The following is a 26,937-nucleotide window of genomic DNA, read 5'->3' on the forward strand; positions in this document are numbered from 1 at the left end:
TAGAATGCTCTATAAAGGCTATAATTGATGCTTTGTACTCGAGTTATTTATGTTTTTGATGTGTTTTGTAGTGTTTTTGCATTTCAGGCATATAACAGGGATCAAGGAGATTTAACATTATTTTGGTGCTAAATTGGTGCTAGGAATGTGTCCAGGAAGTAAGCTCGTGGATCGCCATCTCAAACCAGCAAGAAAAACAGAAATCAGAGTTTATTCCAGAAGGTCAGCATGCCTGAGCTATAGTAGCGTGCGGCCGCGCCGGGTGATTAGAATATCAGCACGCCCATGTTGGTGAAGTGCGTGGCCGCGCTAGGTCGGGTTTCAAGAATCCTGTTTCTAATACAATTTTGATTTCGGGACTTCTCTGCTGATCAGGGCTGCTATATTATGATAACTTAAGGTCGTTTTTCATAATAAGACGTACCAAAGCTTAAGGTGAAGACGTAAGAAGACCGTAGAGCACAATTCAATGAAGGCTAAGAGGATCTAGTTCATTCTTGTGAATCTTTGTTTTAAGTTATAATCTTGGATGCTAGTTTTCTTATTTTGTTAAAACTATACTCTTGTTAACGTACTTGGTTTTATTATTCGTATTTATAAAGACTTAGTTTATTATACCATGCTTTCATCGGAACCCACGGTGATGATGAGTTCGGTTATGGGCTAATCATTATTGTGGGGTTCTAGCGGATTTACTTATGGATTTCAATAGTTAATATGTTTTGATGCCTTAGTGTGTGGTGATTGTATGATATCCTAGTATTGGTTGTGCTTATTCGTCTTATGAGCGTCGTGAACTTATAAGATAGCGTGTTAATCTCTATTGAAGCGACAATGAATATAGGGGTTTAGAACTTGCCATGCTAGCATAGGTTCATGTATTTGATATCTATGATTCGTAGGTAATTTTAACCATCTTACTTGCCCTATGTAATCAGGATAGATAACTTGTGCATTAAACCGTTATGTTGTCAAATTCTATAGACATATAGGGTCTCATTATAATTGGTGTCTATTCAACTTCTATCTCTTTTGTGGATGTCTGGTAGTAGGGTATTCGTACAACGAAAGTTGGCGTTTACTAGTTTCGTGTTATCTAATTAGTATCAGCACCATTGCATGCTAAGTTTAAGAACAAAAAGGCTATTGAATGAAGTAGTATTGAAGTTAGAATCCCATGTTTGTGTTATATAATTAAATCAACTTTTTAATTCTCATAGTTAATTGTATGTTAGTTACTAATCTTAGCTATAAACAATCTCAATTTGTTATTCGTCTTAGCATTGAATAATAACCATAACATTATTGCATAAGTGCATTGAATGAAATTAACCTAAACCAGTCTCTGTGGGAACGAACTAGAATTGATTCTATATTACTTGCGATCGCGTATACTTGCGTAAATATTAGCGCATGTTTTTGTCCCAACAAGTTTTTGGCGCCGCTGCTGGGGACTCGGTGTTAATTTTTAGTTTATGTGTTTATCATCAGTTGTCGTTAAAGTTCATTAACTCGGACGTTGTTACTTACTTGTTTCCTTGTCGTGTTTCAGGTACTCTAGCGAGCGTGTATACCTACGCGTTCTCGGTTTCGTAAGAGAAGACTGGATCAAGATGAGGAAGAAGTTGTAGTAGCTAAGGAAGTTTTTGAAGAAGTTCTTTTCGAGGAGAAAGTTGAAGAAGAAGCTCTTAATGCAATGAGAGAACCAGAAGCGAATACGAAGGCTTTGATGGATTACTCTCATTCGAAGATTAATGATATTTAGTCTAGCATTGTCCGACCAGCCATCGCGGCTAACACCTTTGAGATTAAATCGAGCACGATTCAGATGATACGGAACTCAGTTCAGTTTGGGGGTTCTCCGACAGAAGACGCCAACATGCACATCAGAGATTTCATCGAGATCTATGACACTTTCAAGTTCAATGGAGTTTCTGAAGATGCTATTAAGTGGAGACTTTTCTCATTCTCTCTGCGGGATAAAGCTAAGTGTTGGTTACATTCTCTATCACGAGGGTCTATCACCAAATGGGAGGATCTTGCTCAAAAGTTCCTAACTAAATTCTATCCTATGGCGAAGACTAAGAATAAAAGTGATTGAATTAACTATATGAGATAAATATGGGATTTTAACTTCATTAAATACTTCATTCAAAGTCATTGTTCTTAACCTTAGCATGCAATGGTGATGACAACTAATCACATAACACGAAACTAGTAAACACCAACTTTCGTTGTACGAATACCCTGTTGGATCTTTCTAATCTTGGCCCTGCGTTTTATGATATTAATTAAAAGAGTACGAATAGAACATTAACCTTAATCGCTACGGTGCAAGCGATTCAAATCCACGTCTTCTACTATATTCCCTGATTCTCCTTGGACGAAGTGTGGGCTTCGATCTCCCAAGGCGTACCTCTCCCAAAGCTCCAAAATTCCAAAACCCTAGCTGGCTCCTTGAGAAAAATGGGTGCCTCTCTCAAACCCTAGGATGTGATTTCGTTTTTTGTGTGTTAACCCTAGCTTTAGGAGAATGAGAATATTTATAGGCTACAGTAGGGATCATGGACCATTAGGTCAGGCCTTCTAATGACATTCCGGGCCAATCCCAATGTCATTAAATCTTAATTCAATCCACTAAAGAATTACTATTTGCAATACCTTTCCTAATTCCGTAAATTAATTATTTAATTCGGCTCCCATATTAATTGCTTATAAATTCCCCATGTTTAAGATATCGCATGTCCATTAATTAAATTAATTTCTGACAATTAATTTAATCAATATCTTTTATCCTTGATAATCCACTCAACCTTATAATTATGCAAGAACCAATCTGCCTGCAGGACTAAAGCATAATTATCTTTATGAGCTTTCAAGAGGACATCATCACCCGAATATATTTTTCGGACACAGTTTCCTTTTATAGTTAATATCCCACTCTGTATATAATGTCATTGTCCAATACATAAATTCGTAATTTAAAATAAATTACTTAATGTATGAATCAAGGCATGTGCATTAAATACAAGTGTCAATTACTACATCCGGATTAAGAACCTAAGCAATAATAATATCATAGAATCTTAGTTCTTCTTTATTGTCAGAATAAAAGAAACAATTATTCTACTATTTTGATCCCGTTCAATATACACAAAGTATACAAGTATTATTCAATAGTCAAGATAAACTATTTCTAAATTATACTTCAGCCGTTCCAGTGGTTTTTCTAATACCACTTAGACTGTGAACCTTTATTATATTGTATAAGGAGTTTGAAAATCTAATCTTCTGCTATCCCATTTGATACTAGACTGTCTACAATATATAATAAAGACTATGTGAAAACATGCATTCAAGATTCTCAAATAATTTATTATTAAAGTATATACTTCAAACGAATATTTTAGTATAAACCCTAACAATCTCCCACTTATACTCAAGATATTCTTTGAGTATATCAGCGTTTATTACAAGCAATCCACTACCAACTATATAACTATATAACCAAGTATCTGACTCCTATCGCTTCCATGTGCTCCTGAAAAGCCTTAGCTGGTAAGCTCTTCGTGAAAGGATCTGCCCGTTTATCCTTTGATGCTATATCAGCCACAATGATATCTCCTCGCTTAACGAACTGCCGTATGAGTTGATACTTACGCTCTATGTGTTTTACTGCCTTATGGGCCTGTTGTTCCTTGGTATTTGCCACAACACCAGTATTATCACAATAAATTCTGATTTGCCGTGGAAAATTAGGCACCACATTCAAATCCAGTAGGAAGTTTCGGAACCATATAGCCTCTTTGGCTGCCTTAGAGGCTGCCACATATTCGGCTTCCATGGTTGAGTCTGCAATGCATTTCTGCTTCACACTCCTCCATATTACGGCTCCACCTCCCAAAATAAAAACACATCCTGAGTTGGATTTTCTCTTATTCTTATCTGTCTTGAAATCTGAATCAGTATATCCCAGAGGCAATAAATCAGAGGACTTGTAAACTAACATATACTCCTTAGTCCTTCGCAGGTACTTGAGTATTGTTTTTACTGCACTCCAATGTTCCTATCCTGGGTTTGACTGGTATCGGCTAACCCTGCCAACGACAAAGCAGATATCAGGCCTCGTACATAACATAGCATACATTAGGCTTCCACATGCCGAAATATAAGGAACCACCTTCATGTTCTCTATCTCCTTAGGTATCGAAGGGCACTGACTCTTTGATAGAGAAATTCCATGTATGAAAGGTAAATTACCCTTCTTGGAGTCCTGCATGTTAAAACGAGCTAATACGTCATCTATGTAGGGCTCCAGAGATAAAGCCAACATCCTTTTCTTGCGATCCCTTATAACTTTGATCCCAAGGATGTATGATGCTTCACCTAAGTCCTTCATTTCAAATTGTTTGAACAACCATGTCTTTATTGAAGACAACATCTTAACATTGTTTCCAATGAGTAAAATGTCATCAACATATAGTACTAGAAAAACCACTGCATTTCCCTCACATCTCTTATACACGCATGCTTCGCTTGGACTTTGATCAAATCCATACGACTGCACTGCCTGATCAAAATGAATGTTCCAATACCTAGAAGCTTGTTTAAATCCATAAATAGACCTCTTAAGCTTACATACAAGATGCTCTTGGCCTTCTTTAATGAATCCCTCTGGTTGCTGCATATAGATGGTTTCTTCAAGACTTCCATTAAGGAAAGCTGTCTTGACATCTATTTGCCAAATCTCATAATCGAGATAAGCTGCAATAAATAAAAGAATACAGATTGACTTAAGCATGACTACCGGCGAAAAGGTTTCCTCATAATCGATACCTTCTTTCTGAGTATACCCTTTCGCAACAAGTCTTGCTTTCCAGGCTTTCACCTTTTTATCTAATCCCCTCTTTTTCTTGTAGATCCACTTACATCCAATAGGTTTTATACCTTTGGGTGGTTCCATGAGCTCTCAGACCTGATTAGAATACATTGATTCCATCTCAGATTCCATCGCCTTTTGCCAAAGATCTGTATCTTTGTCTTGTACTGCCTCTTCGTATGTACGGGGATCATCATCATGTTCACCAGAGACCAAATCTGAAGACTCTCCCAAAAACATGAATCTATCAGGCTGTTGAACAACCCTCCCACTACGATGAGGCACTGGTGTGGTATTAGTGACAGGTTGTACATTTTGTTGTGGTTGTTCTACTTGTACTACACCTTCATGGGTATTATCTGTCCCTCCCACTAGTTCCTCTAAAACGATATTACTCATGGGTTTGTGATTCATTATATAGTCCTCCTCTAAGAATCTTGAATTGGTGCTAACAATGACATCTCGACACTTCGGACTATAAAATAAATAACCTTTCATTCCCATGGGGTAGCCTACAAACAACTTTACTTCTGTACGAGATTCTAACTTAGTCGCGTTCTTGTTCAGCATATGTGCTGGAAAACCCCATATCCGAATGCGTCTTAAACTCGGTTTATCCCCGGTCCATAATTCTAAGGGGGTTTTAGGAACCGACTTAGAAGGTACTAAGTTCAGAAGATAAGGTGTTGTCTCTAAGGCATGTCCCCAAAACGACTTGGGTAAATCTGAATAACTCATCATCGATCTAACACTCTCTAAAAGAGTTCGGTTCCTTCTCTCTGCTACACCGTTCTACTGGGGTGTGCCTGGTGCAGTTACCGAGATTCTATCCCATTTTCTGATAAATATTCCCTAAATTCTCCAAGCTAGTATTCGCCACCACGATCTGATCGTAGTGACTTGATACTTTTATTAAGTCACTTCTCCGTTTTAGCTTTGTACTCTTTGAACTTATCAAAGCACTCAGACTTACGGTGCAATAAATAAACGTACCCATATCTAGAATAATCATCAATAAAAGTGACGAAATACTCATAACCACCTCTTGCTTGGATATTCATGGGTCCACATAAATCAGAGTGAACCAATTCTAACACTTATTTGGCTCTATTCCCCTTTGCCTTGAAAGGCCTATTAGTCATTTTACCTTCCAAGCAGGATTCACAAACTGGAAATGGCTCCACTACCAATGAGCTTAAAGGCCCGTCTACTAACAGTATTTGAATCATCCTCAAGTTAATATGACCTAATCTCAAGTTCCAAAGATATGTTTGGTTCAAACTAGAAGGTTCCTTTCTTTTAGTAGATTTAGAAGATGTGTTGTTCAATTCCCTATATTGCAGTTGCAGTGCAGGTTGACTAGGATTAATTATATACAAATTGTCTTGCAATGTTCCAGAACATATAATTCATTTATTCATCATAATAGAAACATTACGATCCAAACAAACATTATAACCATCCAAAGCAAGTTTAGAAACTGAAATTAAATTCCTTCTAAAAGAAGGTACATAAAGACAATTATTCAAAACCAAAATCCTATCAGAACCAAAAGATAAATGAATAACTCCTACTGTAACTACTGCTATTTTCATAGCATCTCCCATGAACACGTATATCTCACCGTCTCTAAGCATTCTGGATAGCTGGAACCCCTGCATAGAATTACAAACATGATCAGTGGCTCCTGTATCTACACACCAAGTGCTCATAGATATAGCCGCTATAAATGTTTCTGTAATTAGAGAAAGAGACATACCAGTATTGTTTGTCTTCTTAGGAAGAAGACAATCCTGTTTCCAGTAGCCTGACTGTTTGCACCTGAAGCACTTTCTCTTAGGCTTTTTCACACCACCTTGAACTCCCACTGCCTTCACAACTTTCTGTGTCTGAGCCTTTTTCTTCTTCTTAATACCTTTCGGCTTAGAGGAAGAACCTTTCTCAATCACATTCACTTGAACATTCTGCCGAAATAATCCTTCAGCTGCCTGAAGTTCTGTCAGCAGTTCCGCGAGACTATACCGCATCTTGTTCATGTTACAATTCAAGCGGAACTGCTCAAAACTCTTGGACAAGCTCATAAGGATAATGTCAATCTGGGTTTCCCAGTCAAGTTCAGCACCAAGGATCTCTATCTCATTCAGATGTGACATCATCTTGAGAACATGATCCCTTACAGGTGTTCCTTCAGCCATCTGAGTGTTCATTAAAGGGCTCCGTCACTTTTTTGGTATGTTTGAATGGAAAAGTCTTTTATTTGGTATATTTGTTCAAAAAATGCCAATTATGGTACAGAACGCCTGTACTTGTGGGAATCAACCATTGACCCCCAGAACAAGTGGCGTTCTGGGGTCATTTTATTAAAAAAAAATTTCTCTTTTCCCCGGAATGAACTTGTGTTAGTGTGTTTTTGAAGGGAAAAAAAATTAGGTGAAGGGCTGTTTTTGGACTCCTATATTTTAGGTGAGGGCATGTTTTGGCACGTGCGTATGTAAATAACCGTAGATTTTTTGGGTTCCAAATTTTTTTGTTGTGTTGTAATGTAAACCTATATTTTGGGAAAAATTTAATTTTGAATTAAAAATTTATATGACCAACACTTTTGTAGCTTGGAAGATGGTGTCTTGAGCGGCGAGTGCGTAATTGTCACGGGGGCAAATTTGTGCACGGGCATATTTAAATAACCGAAAATTTATTTAGGTCCATTTTTTTATTGTTTGGTAGGTATGTAAATTTTTTTTGAGTTTGTATGATTAAATATAATATTTTATTTATTCGAGAAAGGGTGTCATAACGTTAAATATAATGGAAACTAAAATATTATGATAGAACAAGTAAATAATGAAATGGAAAATAAGGAAACAGAACCATATTAGAAGTAGACTACTTGTAATAGCATTAGTACATATGTTTGACAACAAGATCACGTGTTTCAGTGTGGGCGCCCTGGGCATTTCTTACTACGCTTGGTGTGACCTTCTTGGTTACATACACTACATTTCTTTCCAGACCGCGGACCATCAATCTCCGTTCGGATCCGCACCGATTGTCCCTTATCCCCGCGCTTTTCCTTTAGCATTTTCAAGGACTCTTCCGGCACTAACTTTCCATACACCTGCCAAGGTACGGGTAAGTCGTAGTTCCAGTATTGAGTTGGTTCCAACGGATAAATTATTGGCCTGTACAAGTCCTGCATTGTTTGGTTCTTATGGAAATTTTCGATTAAATGCTCCCTACTCAATCCATGTGTTATACAACCTGCCATTGCATGGGAGCATAACATGTGATGGGTTGCCCATTTTCCACAGGTGCACGTACGGTCATTGAGGTTGACAACCTGGGTTTTACCTCCCTTTACCGTTCCCTTAGCAGTTGTGTACTGATGTGTTAGTATTTTCATAATCCCGCGGAGATGATGGAAAGTAATAACCGTATGTTCTGTTGCCTTCCTCCGAATTTTTGCTAACATAGCGGCGGAACGTGCACGTAATTGTTGCCCCTCTTGTAGACAGTCATCTACTATATTTCGATATTTGTCTACAATTGTGACCGCCTTGTAGAAGATGTACTCCATCATTGCTGTTACTGGAAGAAAACGAGCCCTCCTTATGTTGCCGTTGAAGCCCTCAAGCATGTTTGTGGTTGTTAGACCGTAGCGAACACCACTATCGTGGGAAAGTGTCCACCTCTCTACAGGTATTGTAGCAAGATATTGTAGGGCGGTGGGGGAAATTTCACCAATCCTTGACATATATGCATCTTGCTTTGAGACTTGTGTGGTTCTTCCAGCTTTCCACATTAATTTTTTTAGTTCACCACCTGGGTGATGACTGCAAAAGTTACTCCTTACATGGAGGAGACAGAACCTATGGATGCCGAGTGGCTCAACAAAACCGTTCTGAGGGTCTCGTAGGGCGGAGATAATGCTGGCTGCACGGTCAAAAATGATGTAGACGCCGGTCCGTTGCCGACAGACATGTCTTCAAAGACGTTGCAAAAACCAATGCTAGTTCTCGTACGTCTCCTCGTCAACCAATCCATAACAAAGAGGGAATGGGTGGTTGTTCGAATCAACACCCATAGCAATAAGCAGCTTGCCCCTATATCTTCCTTTCAAAAATGTCCTATCTATTGAAATCACAAGACGTGCATGTTGCCACCCGTCCATCATTGCCTTTAAAGACCAAAAAATCCGCTTACAGACGGACGTGCCCCGCTCCTTAGCATGAGGGACAACATCGATCTCAACAATGGTTCCAGGATTTGTCTTCATAATGGCTGCCAGGAACATGGGTAAAGCTTGGTAAGTTGTAGCCCAACTGCCATACACTTCCTCAATTGCTATTTGCTTCCCTCTCCACACTTTCTTGTACCCAACTATGTGGTTGTGCTCGTTGTTGATCAGCAGGATAATGGTTTTAATGGGAATTTCTGGTGTATCTATTACCTATTTCACATAAAACAGTAAATGTCAAACGAAATTCAACTTTAATAAGTGGCGTTTGCTAAAGATTTACTTATAAGTGGTTTTACAAGTTGCGCAATCATCCTTGCAGATAACTTCTTGTGATCTTATAACGGCTGATCGACCATGCATTTGTGTTCCTCTCTATTAACATAAATCCGCCAGTACCCGGAATCATGCATGAAAGCAGCCCTCATCCTCCAGTTACACACCTCAGCCCGACACTGTACAATGAGCTGTTCTTTATTACTCCTTATAGTTTATATGTACGATCAATATTAATATGTGCACGCCTCACTGTTTCCAAGAGCGTAGCTTTGTCACGATAACACATTCCCTCACCCAGTTCCCCCTTATCGAGGTCTTCATCAGCATATATATCATTAGGGTTATCTATGATTGGTGGAGTGTATTATTCTGTGCGAAACCATGGAACCCTTGGAACATGATGTTCTTCTCCAACTACCGGAAATGTATTGGAAATTTCTTCATTTCTCTCTGAATGTCCTTCACCATCTTCGGTGGCAAAAGATTCCTCGTCGTCATCATCGTGAAGGTGAAAATTCTCCTCACTTGATGAATTGGCTACAACTCCATCTGCCAACAGGGCTAACCGCTGACCTGAACCTCTTCCCACCACATCACTTTCATAACTAGCCCTCTCTTGAAACCCGCCACTGTATTGACTGCTTTCCCCTCCATACCCTCTACCATGTTCAGTAGTCCCCCCTCCATACCCTCCACCATATTGACTACTCCACCCTCCATTACCTCCACCATGTTCAATAGTCCCCCTCCATACCCCTCACCATATTGACTACTCCCCCTCCATATTCTGCACCATATTGATTACTACCCCCTCCATAGCCTCCATCATATTGTATACTCCCCCCCTCCATACTCCCCAACATATTGACTACTACCCCCTTCATACCGTTCACCATGTTCACTAGCCCCCTTACCAGACCCTCCACCATGTTGAGTACTCCTCCCTCCATACCCTACACCTTGATCAAAAAGTACATTTGACCACAGTGGCTGTACATCACCACCGTATGTTGTTGTTGTTGGTTGTGACCCGAAATTATGCTAGAATGAGTACGGGTCATCAACAACAATTTCTTCTATTTCGATGAACAAAGAAACATCTCCTTGAACGTTTAGCAACATGGTAGGAACATTTAACATGCGTGTAACATCATCATCACTTAAAATATCCATTTGATAAAAACCTTCAACTAGCTTGTACTGACCAAGATATGGATACTTTAAACTCAATTTTAAATTCCACTGATACGAACTAATGTTCATTAAATTATACACGACACTTTTAAGCTCATCGTAAGTGGTACCAAACCTAATAAACATCATTTTTTTTGGATCGATAGAGTAGTTGATTTTACTACCATCTCGAATAACTGCATCACCCCAAAAAAATTTGACATTTACGTGGCCTTCCATCTCCCTGCGTTGAAGATAACATTAACAGTTAGGAAATCAAATGTCAAGATTTTAGATGTAAACAAACATATATGTAATGCTGACATACCTTTTTCAACAGAGGAGTGTTCTACAAGTATGAAGGATATTATTTTCCTAAAGATTTAGGAATTTAGAGTTGCAGTATCTTTTGAATACATGCAATATAGGAGGACACATATAAATAGGAATATAAGCTGTAGGCTAGAGATAGCTAAAACAATAGTGAATTCGGATAGGAATGCATTATTGATAGAACCAATGGAGATTTCCGATAAGATTTTTTTAAAGGGAAATCTACTATTTTTGTCCCATTATTGATAGAATCCAATGGAAGATATGAAAGAGAAGATAAGATTCTTGAAATTTACAACAAAAGCAAATGCTATATTATGATGTTTAATTTTTTTGTTGTTTAATTTTATTTGAGTTCGTGATTAATAATTATGTCTTATAAATTTACTTGGCATAAGTAATTGTCTTACTCATCGTCAGACAAAAAACAATCAGAAACATAATCAGGACCTATAGCGAAATGATGATACATCATTGCAGTATGGAGGTCGCCGTCTTCAGCATACTTCTTACTTCTTCTTTGTAGGTCTTTACGGTTTAAGCCCATCCTCATTCGATTCTCTTCCTCTCTAGCACGAAATAATGCTAATTCCAGCTCATGAGGCGTGTCTCACAGCATGTGTATGGCGCGCTGTTTTGGTATTCGCACTCCTTCCTGGACACATTGGCCCATACAACTGTTGAGACATCCAACACGCCATTCCCATTCCCTCTGCATCGTGATTATTGAACTTCCTGCGTAACGTTTGTTCGGATCCATCGAGTACCTATAATTGTCATCACAAAACCATTTCCTACCAATTGCTCGGTTAATATCACCAGGGGTATAACTCATTATGTTGTTGTTACTATATCGTGGAATTTAAATCACAAGGGTATAACACACTCTATTTATAACATAAAAGTAGGTGCAAAGATACAGCTCTTTATGCTTCCCAGTAATGAGATGCAGTGTTGCATAACTTTATGTCATGTTAAATACTGTTTCACACTATTTTTGCAGGCTATCCAGCATACCTTATCTTCTTGCTACAGTAAACGTCACTGATGAAAGAAATGCAGCCAAACATTAGACTATTCATGACACTTTCAAATTGCTAATAATTCATCATTCACGTGCTAAAGTGTATTTCGTATAGTGACTAGTCACTTCAAAATAATTGATGCTGAATGCATGTTACTTCTGATAGGAATACGGAATGAAAATGATTGACCAGAAAATCATGATTTTTCTATATAACCTAAACCTCAAGATGTGAAACAAATTATAACTATCAATAGCATGTCTTCTAACACAAATCGCAACTGGTTGCTCATAGAAAGAGATGATGATTACCGTAGTCTTAGAGTTATTGATGCTAAAGAGTACTTTGCTGGTGTACGTCGTGAAAGGGCTTATCGACGTGAAGAATCTGACCGGTTGAGAGATTCCCTGCTTTCTATGGGTCTAAGAGTTCCAACTCGATATTCTATTGGCATATATTCTGAAGCGGGGGATAGTCCAACTTGGGCAGGATTTAGGAAAAAAGTTATTAGGGCCGTGACAAGTATTAGAAAGGAAAATAACCGAATGTTGTTGCGTAGGAGTCGTCAGTACATGTATGAACTGGCGCGAGATTCTGTCCGCGGCATTGGGAGAGAGCTTACAGAAGATGAGCAACACAGACTCTTACAAAATGAGAACTACCTTTCCGCCGATTATATGTCCGATGATTGACTTTGAATTATGTGCTATCTTATTTTCTCCCATTTTATATATTAAATTTTGTTTACTTATGGGGATTTAAAAATGTATTTTACGAATCCTGCAATTATAAATATGCTTTTGAAGTCATAATTACTTTACGTGAACTGTCATTCAAAGTAGCCTATGTCTTCCTAACCAATTCATTTATAAATACAAAGTAATATAATATTAAAATTAAAATATATATTACTAAGTAAAATATTTTACTAAGTAATATTACATCATTTTTTTAACTTAGTAATAATATAAATAGAAAGTAAAATAATATTAGTTCAAACTAATTTAATTACTATTTTTGAAACAAAGTAATAGAAACATAATTTGAAAAAAAATGACACCAAATTATATTTTTATCAATTTCATATTAAGGCTCAAAATAGTCCTCTACCATATTTTCACACTTCGAATATTACCTTATTAGTTCCAACTATTTAATATATTTTTTAAATGAAATATATAGATTTTAATAACTATATTATTAATAAAAAAATTGAAATATATATTACTAAGTAAAATATTTTACTAAGTAATATAATATTAGTTCCAACTAATTTAATATTATTTTTGGAACAAAATAATAGAAACATAATTTGAGAAAACAATATTTCTATAAACAGAAATGTATTAGGAGAAGAATGTTTTCTATTAGGCAATTTAAAGAAAAATTGGTAGAATAGAAAAATAGAAAAGAAGGAAAAAAGAAAGAGAAGGAGCGAATAAGAGAAAAGAAGGAAAAATGAAAGAGAAAAATCGAAGAGAGAGAAAGTTGCCGGAGCAACAGGCGTTCGGGGAGGAAGAAAGGAAGAAGGAAAACCGCCCGTATCCCGCATCAACAGGCGTTCTCCGGCAGGTTCCCGCAGCCAGTGGCGTTCTCGGTCCTTTCTCTCTCTCTCTCTCTCTATCTCTCTCTCTGTCTCTCTCTTTTAATCCCTTATTTACTGTTAATTGATGTTAATGTTTTTTAATTGATGTTAATTGATGTTAATTAATTAGCCATCCATTATTTACTGTTAATTGATTAAAATTTAGGAATTTATAATAAAATTATTAAATAATGTGATATTTACGTAGTTTCGCAATAATAAATTTTTATTCTATAATAATAACATGCCATTTATGTATAATTTATGTGTATAACTTTGCGTTTGTAGTATTAATTTATGGCAAAATTTTGCTTACTTACCTATTTTAAAATATTTTAAGCATGCATAAAATATTTTTAAAATATTTTAAGCATGCATAAAATTGTAAAAAGTTTGTATCTAGATTTGTCTAAGTAAAATTCAGGATTTTCAGTAAAATTTATTTTATATTATAAAAAGTTTGTATCTTTAATTATCTAAGTAAAGTTTATATTAATTTCGGATGAGTTTAAAAGTAAAGTTAGTTATTTTTTCCGTGATTTTGTATTTATATGGCTAATTGAAACGGACACCGAGAATAAATTGAATACATGACTTTGTAACATAATTGCACTAGATAGATTTTGAAATTAGTTCGTAAATTTTGTTCGTAAATCTCTCTATTCTGCCTTACAATTACTTCGTAAATTTTCAAATTCTGCCTTATAGCAATCCAAATTAAGCCTTATAATTAGGTCGTAAATTTTGAAATATAATTATGTTATAATTATGCCTACATATGGTTTGTTAATTAAAAACACATGTGTGGTTAGATCGATTTTTAGAAATTTTATGTCTTATAGTCTGTACAATTATGTTAATTTTTACAAATTGTTGTAATTTAAGATTGAAATTTAATTACCTGTTTACAATTAATGTATAATTATTTGCTTATATTTATGCCTACCGTTAAATTTAATAAATTTCTAAAATATAGTTAATCAGTTATATATAAAATGCTTAAATGTAATTAATAATGATTTGCTTATATTAATTGCTATCACGAAAATAATTAATTCGTACATTCATTGGATGACAGGCTTGTTATACTGAGTTTGTTGGTTGGCTTTTTGGATTGGGAATGTGATAATATAGCGGAAATGCTGCCCGTTTTTTTTAAGATTTTACAATGCCTTATAGCAAGTTCCTTTCTTTTACAGGATTAAATGGCTGGACGACAACTTATCCACCCGGGACCAATTGAAGGGAATTTACTTAACCAACAGAACATACATCGTTCAAAGTTTGTGCGGGATGGCACTGTACACCTCATTTTCCCAATATTCGTTACAATTTACAAAAGTCTTGCTGCGTATTTTAAATGCATAATTATACATTTACTTGCAGGGTACTGAGGATCATTTGCGGCTACGTTCGAATTTCAAAATATACTGGGATTGTATTGAGGCGAACCCCCTACCACAACATATCCACGATGCCGTAAGAGAAGCTGGTTTCATAGGTGTTCTGCTAACCGGGAGTATGAGACATGATACTGGGCTCATATCCGCTTTTCTTGATCACTGGCGCCCGGAGACTCATACTTTCCATCTCCCTTTTGGGGAGGCCATTGTGACATTGGAGGATGTTTACTATATATTGGGCCTACGTAGTGTCGGACGTCCAGTGTTACCTATTGGAGGGGATGTAGGTGCATCTTTACTCCATGAGCTTCTTGGTGTTGCCCTAGATCCAGAGCTAGATATGGATGTCATAAAGAAGGGTGAAATTAAGATCAGTTGATTGGTTCGTCAATTTGTGATTGTTCATTTTTACACTCTTCTGCTGGTCATGACTACGAGCGTGAGCTCCTGTACCACACGCGTGCGCACTTACTTCTGCTCATTGGCTCTACTGTGCCGAATTACAGTGGTTACCGCATGCCTTTGAACCTCCTCCCATTTGTTCGGCACGTGGAACACATCAGTACTTACAGCTGTGGCAGTGCATGTCTGGCTTATCTTTACCGACGCTTATGCTCCACCAGTATTGGATATAAGACGGAGCTTTATGGTTCCATGACTTTATTACAGGTACATATCCACACTACAACCTTTATGCATACTATTATATACATGAACCATGCTTCATACTTAATATTATATGCGTGTAGGTTTGGATCTATGAGCATTGTACAACCTTAGCTCCAATGCAGCGAAACATTTATTTGATGCAGCATTCCCGTACTCTGAGGTATGCTACATTCTGACTACTTCGTTTGATGTTGACAAATATTGCAACCATGTCGTTAACACAATACATTTTTCTCTAGGTGGATGGTCCTATTGAATGCTACGACTGTGCAGATACATTCGTTGCGTGGGATTCGCTATGACCTAGATACCATGTCGGAGGATTCCTTTAGGTGGAGGCCCTATAAGGATTGCGCGGATGAGGCATGAGACATCACTGCGCTTGAGCTGTCACTTATGAGTGCACCTTCTCCCCTTTTTACTTGACATGGGTGGAATGGTGCTACACTGATAGAGTCACTAGACAGTTTGGCTACTTGCAGCAGGTCCCTACCGACTCTCCGCTCGGAGGCCATGATTTTTTCCATAGGGGTCAGAGAGGATGGCCTTTGAAACTCGATAGGGTGCGTGAGCTGTGGGACTCACGCCACAGTGTGGTGATTCAGCCACCAGCTTACAGGCGCACTCGGAGACCTATGTGTGTAGTTCAGTATCCTCAGTGGTTCGATAGAGTCACAAGGCATTTAATGATCAACCCTAGGATGTGGAGGGGCCAACAAGGCTTCCAGGGGTCGCAGGGATACCTACCCGTGGCTGTAAGATTTATATTCTTAAGTAAACTACCTCCATTTTTTCCTTATATGACTTTATGTTCACACTTTTACATGTTGTCAATGCAGGCTGAGGGCTTGTCCGCTGCCTACCACCAGATTCGGGGTTCGGGCATGGCTGAGGATGATGCTACTGTGGATGAGGCACTTCAGGGTTTACATGGCACATTAGATGCCATAGGATTCACTTCTCTTTCACAGAGGCCCCCGCATCCACCTCCTGCTACCCCACATACTAGCGGTGCTCATGCACGTACGCCACATACCGCTTCTCTTCATATTCCGGTAGCTCCTTTGGATGGTTGGGAGCCTTGGCCTCGCCCATTAGTTGGTGAGGGTTCTTCTCTATACACCTCGCCTGCATCAGGTTGGGAGCAAAGTTCCCCGGGGCATGGACATACTAAGCCTACCTGGGACCACTACGTTCAGGAAGAGGGATCCTCTCATATGTCTACTTGGGGTCGTAGTTCCCAAGTCCATGATTCTGCGGGCTCCTCGTAGGGGCAGATATCTCAGAGCCATGCTGCTTCTACATCTACTTTTGGCCACAGTACTCAGAGCCCTTATTTCGGCACATCTACTATGGGCCACAGTTCTGAGAGCCCTTATGCTGTTCCTAGTGCTTGGGCTGCTGTATCCACTTGGGGCCCTTCTACTCAGAGTGATTATGGTCATGTGGTTCAGGCTTTTCCATAGCCTACCTACAATTTTCCACTCGAGACTAGTGGTTCGGGATTTTCTTTTCAGACCCCGGCTAGGGGGTCCAACCCTTGGTTGGTACATGAAACCTCCGCACAGAGCTTCGAGCAGGGGCCTCAGATGCATACACCCCATCAGATGCAGGAGGAAGATATGGGGGATGACAGTGATGAGCAGGATGACGCTAGTGAGGAAGCTGATACTCCTGTGCATATCAGGCAGCAGCCCCGTAGAGCAGTAAAAGGGAAAGGGAGGCTATGCCACACCGGCGGGAGGTTCTGTGGCTGATCAGTACTGTTGCTCATGTTCCCAGCCTTCTCATCTTTATTATGCCCTGTTTTCAGTTTGTATGCAGTTTAGACTTTACTTTATTAGTTATGGTCACTTTCGGACTTGTTGTATTTTATTCTCCCGTTCTCGGTATTAGTATTCAAAAAGCTTTCTAAACTACCTCCAAATGGTGCACACTTAAACAATTTAAAACTTGATCCAAATGAAAATAATGGTACAAGGGAACCATTGGAAAACTAAAATGATACATCAATGATAACGGGAAATATGATATTGCAACACATTACCAACATGAGACAATAAACTCCATACTTATCTACTCGCATTTTCATTTGTTCTAACAACTGTAAAGCTACTTCGAATGACAGTAATAGACTATACAACCCACTGATAAAAGTAATTCAAACACGCAATGGACTATTAATGACAATCTTATTTTGCTTTCAATCTTTATTCACGCTCTACAGTTGTTACACAATGACATTTCATTTTTCTTACTTTCACTACAACGAGTAGTTATTTCAAAATAATTGAAGATAATTGTATGTGAAAATATGACAACTCAAAGTCTTTATTAAAGGAAATATGGAAAACAACAATGAAAACTCAAATCACATATTTGCAAATTAATTGTTGCTGTTGCTGATAAGATTTCAGTGGTTGTTGGATAACATATTAATATTATATTTGTCATTGAGTATACTGTAAGAATGCAAAATAACCTTTACGCTGTACCACTATAAGGCTCATTTTGCCCTATAAATACATCATACTTTATAACTTTAAACCATATATTCAAACTGTAGGCATCTTATTACACATAAAATGGATAAGGGCAAAGGGCATGCAACGCCTATAAATGTTAAGAGAGGTATGCGTCAACTAAGTTTAGCTGAATCCGTTGAACGTGGAAGGAAAAAGAAAGAATCCAAAACCGCGAAGAAATCGTATGGTAAGGTTAATCAGAAAATATTGGACGACATAAAAGCTGATAAAATGAAGATTGAAAGGGCCTATAACGATATGTCCCAAATGGAGGAGGAACGTATCCGTCAGGTGGATGAGGTTTACAAAAAATATGATATAATGGAAATCAACCTTATCGTACAAGACGATAACTTAATAGCAAGGTACGTTGTAGCTCATCAGCAACACCTACAGATGGAGGCTGAAGATGAAGAGTCCGGTGAAGAGTCTGATGAATATGTTGTTAACCTTGCTGATTTTTAGCAAATAATGTAATTTCTTTGCCTCATTGTAATTGTTTTTCCCCTCAAATATCTTCTTCTTTTCCATCACTGCATTAAACACCCCATGTGCGAAGCTCCTCGAAAATAAGATTAGTTGAAACAAGTACTGTGTGTTTTCAAATGTAATGCACATATAATAATTCAGAACTTTAGTCACGTGCTAATGTTTTAAATGATTTGAAAACTCAAACTATTAAATTCACCTTCATCATTATTGCCCCAGTTCAAAGTTTAAAGTTTTACCAGTTTATTTTATGGCCAATAAATATCTGCGAACCTATAAGTCATCATCTCAATTTCACCCCGCTCTAGTTTAACATTCTCCACATTTTTAGATTCATACACTGAGGTCATGGACAAGTGTAAGGGACACGCAAGCTCGGAAATACGTAACAACGGGGAAGTTAATTGGTATAAATGGACCGAATCTCAGGCACCTACTGAATCTCACAGAGCAAAAATCAGTGAGGTCAAGCAATTTATCCGAAAAATGCGAGCTATACGGGCTGCACAAGGATTCGCCGTCCGTGACAATAAACATTTTATTGGGTACGGGGAAATACACTTCGAGTTTATGAAATCATCGATTCGGTACGAAGATAACATTAATAAGAATTTCAACGTTGGTAACATTTCACAGGAAGAACATGATTATGAATTAAAAGAAATGTGTCGATACTACCACTTCATGAAGGACGAGCTTGAGATGAGGAAAAAGGAGGCCGAGGATGTAGTCGCAAGGTGTAGGAGTGAAAAGATACGTGAAGAGGAACAACAGTGGGATAAGAAATATGCTAAGTATATTGTCAAACTTGGGGATTTTTCTCAAGGCCACGATGATGCTGGTATGGCTACAAACATCTGTTATAGCACTCACGGCCCCGACCCGTGGCCACCGCGTCAAATCGGTCGAGTAGGCACACATCGACCCACAAAAATGGGGAGGGAGGTCATAAACATACCTCCCCTCACATTCAAGGGGAGGAGGAAGAAAATGATGAGAAAACTAACGAGATTGAAGAACAAGAATTTGATCATTACGTAGTTAATCTTGTGGATGACTAAAGAATTTGAGAGTTCTTTCATTATCCCCTTTTCAGTTGCAATGTACTTCCTACTTTATCATTTTCATTATCCCACTTTCCGTTACAACGTATTTTTAAATTCTTTATCCCTCATGACACCCTTTCTCGAGTTTCAAATTAAAAAATAAAATATAACATATACAGTACAAATATATTTTACATACCTACCAAACAATAAAAAAATGGACCCAACAAATTTTTTGCCAATTACGCACAAACATGCCCTCGCTTGACAATTACGCACTCGCCGCTCAATACACCATTTTCGAAGCAACAAAAGTGTTACTGATATTAGTTTTTAATAAAAAAAATTAGCCCAAAATATAGGTTTACATTATAACACAACAAAAAAATTTGGAACCCAAAAAATCTACGGTTATTTACATACGCACGTGCCAAAACATGCCCTCACCTAAAAATTTTGCACTCACATTGCACGACACCCTTTTTGGAGCTAGAAAAGTCTTATTTATACGGTTTTTTATTTAAATTAAAAAATACACACATAAAATAGGTTTACATTACAACACAAAAAAAAATTTAATTACAAACATTTTCCATTTATTTAATATAGGAGTCCAAAAACAGCCCTTCACCTAATTTTTTTCCCTTAAAAAACACACTAACACAAGTTCATTCCGGGGAAAAGGGAATTTTTTGTTTAATAAAATGACCCCAAAACGCCACTTGTTCTGGGGGTCAATAGTTGATTCCCACAAGTACATGCATTTTGTACCATAATTGGCATTTTTTGAACAGATATACCAAAACCAAAAAAGAGACGGAGCCTCATGGCTACTTGCCTAGCAGCCCTATTCTGATCTCCAAAAAGTTCCTTGATATTAAAGAGCATATCCGAAGCAGTGGCCATAGACTGATGCTGATGCTGTAAAACACCCGACATTGCTGCCAGAATGTAACATCGCAACATCTCATCAGTCTTAATCCACCGCTTATAATACTCTTTCTCATCTTCAGGAGCATCAGCAGCAGGCTGATCAGGCTTGGGTTCATAAGTGCAAAACTTGTTCTCCTCAGCAGTCAACACAATGTCCAAATTTCGTTTCCATTCAATATAGTTAGGTCCGGTAAGTTTGTTATCCTTAAGTATGGTGAATAATGGATTAAAGCCCATTTTATCTTGAGAATCATGCATAAAAAAACATCACATTACACATAAATAAGGGTGAATTAAATATTAAGACCTATTGATTCCTTTAACAATTATTAAAATTAAATGCACTAACATCTAAACACCATAAGTTTCTGGTACGCCACGATGTGTGACATGTATACCACCTAAATTTGTTTAAATGTTACTTCGGTCCTATTACTAAACAATATGCCATGTTGGGGTGGTCTATATTATTTTTCATAGCTAAGTGTATACCATCATCAAATCTTAAATTATTCGAAATCTATGGAACTTGGTACGCCACGATGGGTGGCGTGTATACCTTCCAATATTCGTAATTTTTCCTTGAATAAAATACTTCAATTCAATATTCATCAATGGTTTGATTTTCAGGTAGTGGAGGAGTCACATCGGTCTCAGTTAATACCCACAGCCTTACAAGTTCGATGAACCCGTTTTTTGACAAAATCGCCCCATATCAGAAATAAAGAAAATTCGTATTTATTCCTTTTTAAAACTTATTAATTTAAGAAGTTTGTTCTAGTAATTTCTATAACATTCTAGACACCATAAATTACATGCCACGATGGGTGACGTATATATAATTTATATTCGTCTTTATGTTAAATTACATACAAATAATAATGGAGATCAAGGGATTTAATTTCATATTAATTCCCTCTCCCACTTAGTATTTACTTTGAAGATTTTAATCTAGATACATCGTCCTATGTTATTTCTTCGAAGTCCACATGTATTATACCAACACAAAGAACACATAACATAGCAGCATACTATCATGATTAAAGCATTAATAAAAACATCCTTATGTCCATGTCATTCTAGCATGCAAAGGGTTAGTATTACATGACATAACACAACAGACAAGAAACACATAGTAGCAATAATCAAGAGAAGCATAAATTATGTAAAACATAATAAAACACATCCACTATTATGACCCCAGAAAAATAGCTTTGAATTCATCATTCGAAAAATTCTGGAAATCTTCGAGAGCTCGGTTTGAGGCCTAAACAGCCTCAAAACGCCTTGAAATAATGGGTCAATGGTCTTTTGACCATTTGATCCCTGATCGTCTCGTTCTTCCATTTCCAAATTGGTATTGTACGCCCAAATCGGACATCGTATGCAAAATCTGTAGTCAAAACAGCGAAGCACCCCGAAAACAGAATGCAGCAGCGGAAAATCTCTGTTTCTTGCAGCTCCGTTGATCAAACAATTACATACAAAATAATACAGATGAACCAGCCTATTCTCTTACATCAGATCATAATCTAAAATAATTACAAATTGATTTACAAGATTACAAGATCAGAATAAGAAAAAATAAAACTATCACGATCAACCCTCGTGATTTACAACAAAACCACGATAAACCACGTGGAATCCAATCAAAACAAAATAACCACGATTAAACCACGTGGGATCCAAACACATAATTAAAACATGGCCATTATAGTGAATAATAACCTGCATCACAGAATCAATACAAACATACCACTATATACATGCATATATAATCATGACATGGACAACATATCATAAAACGCAGAACCTAGAACCAGGCTCTTGATACCAATTGTTGGATCTTTCTAATCTTGGCCCTGCGTTTTATGATATTAATTAAAAGAGTACGAATAGAACATTAACCTTAATCGCTACGGTGCAAGCGATTCAAATCCACGTCTTCTACTGTATTCCCTGATTCTCCTTTGACGAAGTGTGAGCTTCGATCTCCCAAGGCGTACCTCTCCCAAAGCTCCGAAATTCCAAAACCCTAGCTGGCTCCTTGAGAAAAACGGCTGCCTCTCTCAAACCCTAGGATGTGATTTCGTTTTTTATGTGTTAACCCTAGCTTTAAGAGAATGAGAATATTTATAGGCTACAGTAGGGATCATGGACCATTAGGTCAGGCCTTCTAATGACATTCCGGGCCAAGCCCAATGTCATTAAATATTAATTCAATCCACTAAAGAATTAATATTTGCACTACTTTTTCTAATTCCGTAAATTAATTATTTAATTCGGCTCCCATATTAATTGCTTATAAATTCCCCATGTTTAAGATATCCCATATCCATTAATTAAATTAATTTCTGACAATTAATTTAATCAATATCTTTTATCCTTGATCATCCACTCAACCTTATAATTATGCAAGAACAAATCTGCCTGCAAGACTAAAGCATAATTATCTTTATGAGCTTTCAAGGGGACATCATCACCCGAATATATTTTTCGGACACAGTTTCCTTTTATAGTTAATATCCCAATCTGTATATAATGTCATTGCCCAATACATAAATTTTGTAATTTAAAATAAATTACTTAATGTATGAATCAAGACATGTGCATTAAATACAAGTGTCAATTACTACATCCGGATTAAGAACCTAAGCAATAATAATATCGTAGAATCTTAGTTCTTCTTTATTGTCAGAATAAAAGAAACAATTATTCTACTATTTTGATCCCGTTCAATATACACAAAGTATACAAGTATTATTCAATAGTCAAGACAAACTATTTCTAAATAATACTTCAGTCGTTCCAGTGGTTTGTCTAATACCACTTAGACTGTGAACCTTTATTATATTATATAAGGAGTTTGACAATCTAATCTTCTGCTATCCCATTTGATACTAGATTGTCTACAATATATAATATACAGACTATGTGAAAACATGCATTCAAGATTCTCAAATAATTTATTATTAAAGTATATACTTCAAACGAATATTTCAGTATAAATCCTAACATACCCTACTACTAGACATCCACAAAAGAGATAGAAGCTAAATAAATACCAATTATGTTGAGACCCTATATATCTATAGAATTTGAGGAGGAAGCTTGTGCTTGCACGATTAGAATCAGATGATGATGAGGACAATGCTACCTTATCCTCCAAATTTCCCAGCTTAAACTCTGATTCTTCTCCAAGACCAGTTGTTCTACCAACTGATGAGGGCACAACTACTGATGCTGTTCACAGTGCCAGAAATACTGATGAAACTGTTCAAATAATGACTAACATCAGAAAAATGTTGTCGTTGAAAATTTTCAATCTGCTCTAATATTTTTTGGGCCTCTTACAACTTATTTGAAATGTTGCAGAAAGTAATTATTGACATAATATCATACCGCATATAAATTGGGGGACAAGAATTGGAGGAAATTTTTCGCATTCTTATTGTTGCAGGTTGGACTATAGACCGCTCGTGTATAAAATTGGTTCTAACACTATGTATATGTCAGAGTTGCATCAATTCTACAATTATTGCTTTTCTCATTCATGAAAACGCTCATACTTAAAGTTTTGCTATACAATTCGATAGGATAACTCGAAAGGCCCCAGAGCAGCTGCCAAAACAAACAACAGATTTCAATACACACTCTTCCGCTGAAATCTACTGTAGATGCAGAGGACCACATTCAATTAGCTATCATCTCTCACGTACAAACAAAACAAGCACGTAAAAAAGACATTTCCAGGCCTTAAAAGACCAAGCAAGCGTAATAAAGTAGAATATACCTTGTGAGACCATTTGGGCCTGATGTATATGACTCTAAGCCTAAAACTCAGCAGAGCCACATGATGAAACATGAACTCTCACCACCACTGCTCACATTTGCAGCCTTTTTTCACACAATATTTCTTCCACTATAAATGCACAAGTATTCATTTCCTCATAGAATAGGCTATAACATATATTACCAGATATAAGACAAAAACGAAGAAATTTTATAGTCCTGTCAGCAGCTACTAGAACAACAATGTTTACTGAGAGTTCTAATGGCAGAGGTTTTTATCCTACTGTGGCTTACCCTTGCGGCGGTTGCGGCGCAAGCATATATAGTTCAAATTTAGTAACATCACCCCATAATCATGTCTCTATGTGCACTGCATGTCTGCATGGCACATCAGCTTTCCCTAATGAAGCTCAACCAACTACATATTCTTTGTCGAGTACTGTAGTAAACTCAACCGATCTTGCATGCCACTACCAACAAGAACTAAACCCCATCTCTGAACTTATCTACAATCCTTTATCAACATCCGTTGATGATCATCTACTTGTCCCTAAGTTCCACGCTGAAAATCGAGTTGTGATTCAAAAGGACAGCATTGATATAAACAAAGAAATAGATTCGTGGTTGATGATAGATCCTGGACATGGAGAAGAACAGGCCAACGGTGGACCACCGTGTATGGAGGCTAATATGAACTTGGATACTTTAAGTTACTGGCCATTTTCTGACCAAATCGAGTATCAATACCTGTATGATCACCTACAGCAAGCTTTTCAGCAAACTGAAAGCTTAGTTCCCGTCCAAGCAGTGGAGCATGCTGATCAAACTCATAATCTTAATATGGGACGACTTGAGCATGAATCTTTTGAAGCAAACGCTTTTCAAACCCCTTCAAGTAGGTTGACTGTAAGTATCTAAATCTTGATGTTTCTGGTATATTTCACTCTCTCTCTCTTTTTTACTTTTTATTAAACAAATTCTTTGAGCACTCATAATCTTGTATCCAGGCAAGTACTTCGGTACAAATATGTGTATTCTTTATAATTCGGAAAAATCAATTTTTAGGGTTGTCTCCTTGTCGGGGTGTGAAAGTTTAAGGTATAAATTTTTCCTACTTTCACTCCAAAGTTACAATCTTTAGATACATAGACCTTTCCATGCACATAAAATCTTTTTGTATGTGCAGGGCTTATCATACTTTAAACAAAGCTCAGTATAACTGTATAAGTACTGTGATTCTCTCATAGCTATAATTTAACAGCTCTAACTTAAAAGGTCTGCTTTGATAGATTCGATGTGAGCATTGAGGTACGTATACTTGACTTTGATGATTTTGATTTGGAATTATCAGAATTCAGTAGCGAACTTACTCTGTTGGAGCTGTGCTTGTAATTTGTTGGGTGAAAGACCAAACAAAAACCATTTTTGGACAAATTATAAGTTCATTTAAGGCATAATAATATGCTTTATTAGTGTACCGGTGTTATATTCTTCTTTGTTCTACTTATTCAAGTTTTGATATCACCTAATTTATATTTCATGGTCAGGACTCCTCCCTCCTATGTACTGATGCTCGCATAGTGCCAGAGGCAACAAATTACAGAAGCTGCACAAATCTAGATTGCATGTCTCGTGAAGGGACATCTGGCTCATCTTCAGGCACAGGAACTGCACCACTAATTTTACCCCAATATTGTCCCTGGATCAGGAAGGCAAAAGTCTTAAGGTACAGAGAGAAAAGGAAAGAACGGAAATTCGAGAAGAAAATAAGATACAGCTCAAGAAAGGCCAATGCAGAGACGAGGCGCAGAGTACGGGGAAGATTTGCCAGGAGAGCTTAAGTGGAGCTTGACCTCGAACAAGAAAATGCAACTGTCTAGTACCTTATATATATTTAGTGCTGATGGATCTGACATCACGTTTGATCTCTAAGACGTACCTGTAAACCCTACTTTTCTATTTACAAAATTAATTTGAAATATTATGTTTCCGCCTTTTTGCTTCAAGAGACAACATATAACATGATCAAAATGTTATATATCTCATGGTTGTCAAAATCAAAATCCCATTATATATATAATTGTAACTGAAATTCGAGCTACGTGCTTGTCCGAGTAATCTTAAATCCGTTTCAATATTGATCTCCAACTTTCGAACTTGTCATAATTGACTGATTTACAAATTGTGTATAGAGTTTTCTCTCCGTCGATACCATACTAAATAATCACCTTATCCAAAAATTTAAAGTACATTGTGTTCTAGCACTTTGAGTATCAGATCACATAGAATACTAGACTTTTAAAACTTCCACTTATCGTACTGGACTTTTAATTTTTTTTTTTTTAAAGTGTACTTCCGTCAAATTACCTTCACAAATATAATCACAGCTTTTTGAACAAGTAATGCACACAAGTGATCATATATAGGTAAGCTAAAATCAGGGTTTGAAACTTTGATTTTGTTTTACTTAATATATATATAAGCCAAACATACTTGGTATGTATGCAACTTTAGCCCTATTCTAAGAAATGAAAAAATTGTTTCGGTAGAGATTTTCGCCTTATGTATATAT

The 26,937-nt window shown here is 37.1% G+C and overlaps 1 protein-coding gene across 1 annotated transcript; it reads left to right on the forward strand.

The window, feature by feature from the left end:
• Positions 1-24,608: 24,608 nt before the first annotated feature.
• On the forward strand, positions 24,609-26,206 carry LOC141718561 (zinc finger protein CONSTANS-LIKE 2-like). Its single transcript, XM_074520942.1, has 2 exons — positions 24,609-25,271; positions 25,913-26,206. The coding sequence occupies exons 1-2, from the start codon at positions 24,609-24,611 to the stop codon at positions 26,204-26,206; spliced, it is 957 nt and encodes a 318-aa protein (XP_074377043.1).
• Positions 26,207-26,937: the final 731 nt, after the last annotated feature.

Source organism: Apium graveolens, chromosome 4 (genome assembly GCF_009905375.1).
Source record: "Apium graveolens cultivar Ventura chromosome 4, ASM990537v1, whole genome shotgun sequence".
NCBI classification, from domain to species: Eukaryota; Viridiplantae; Streptophyta; class Magnoliopsida; order Apiales; family Apiaceae; genus Apium; species Apium graveolens.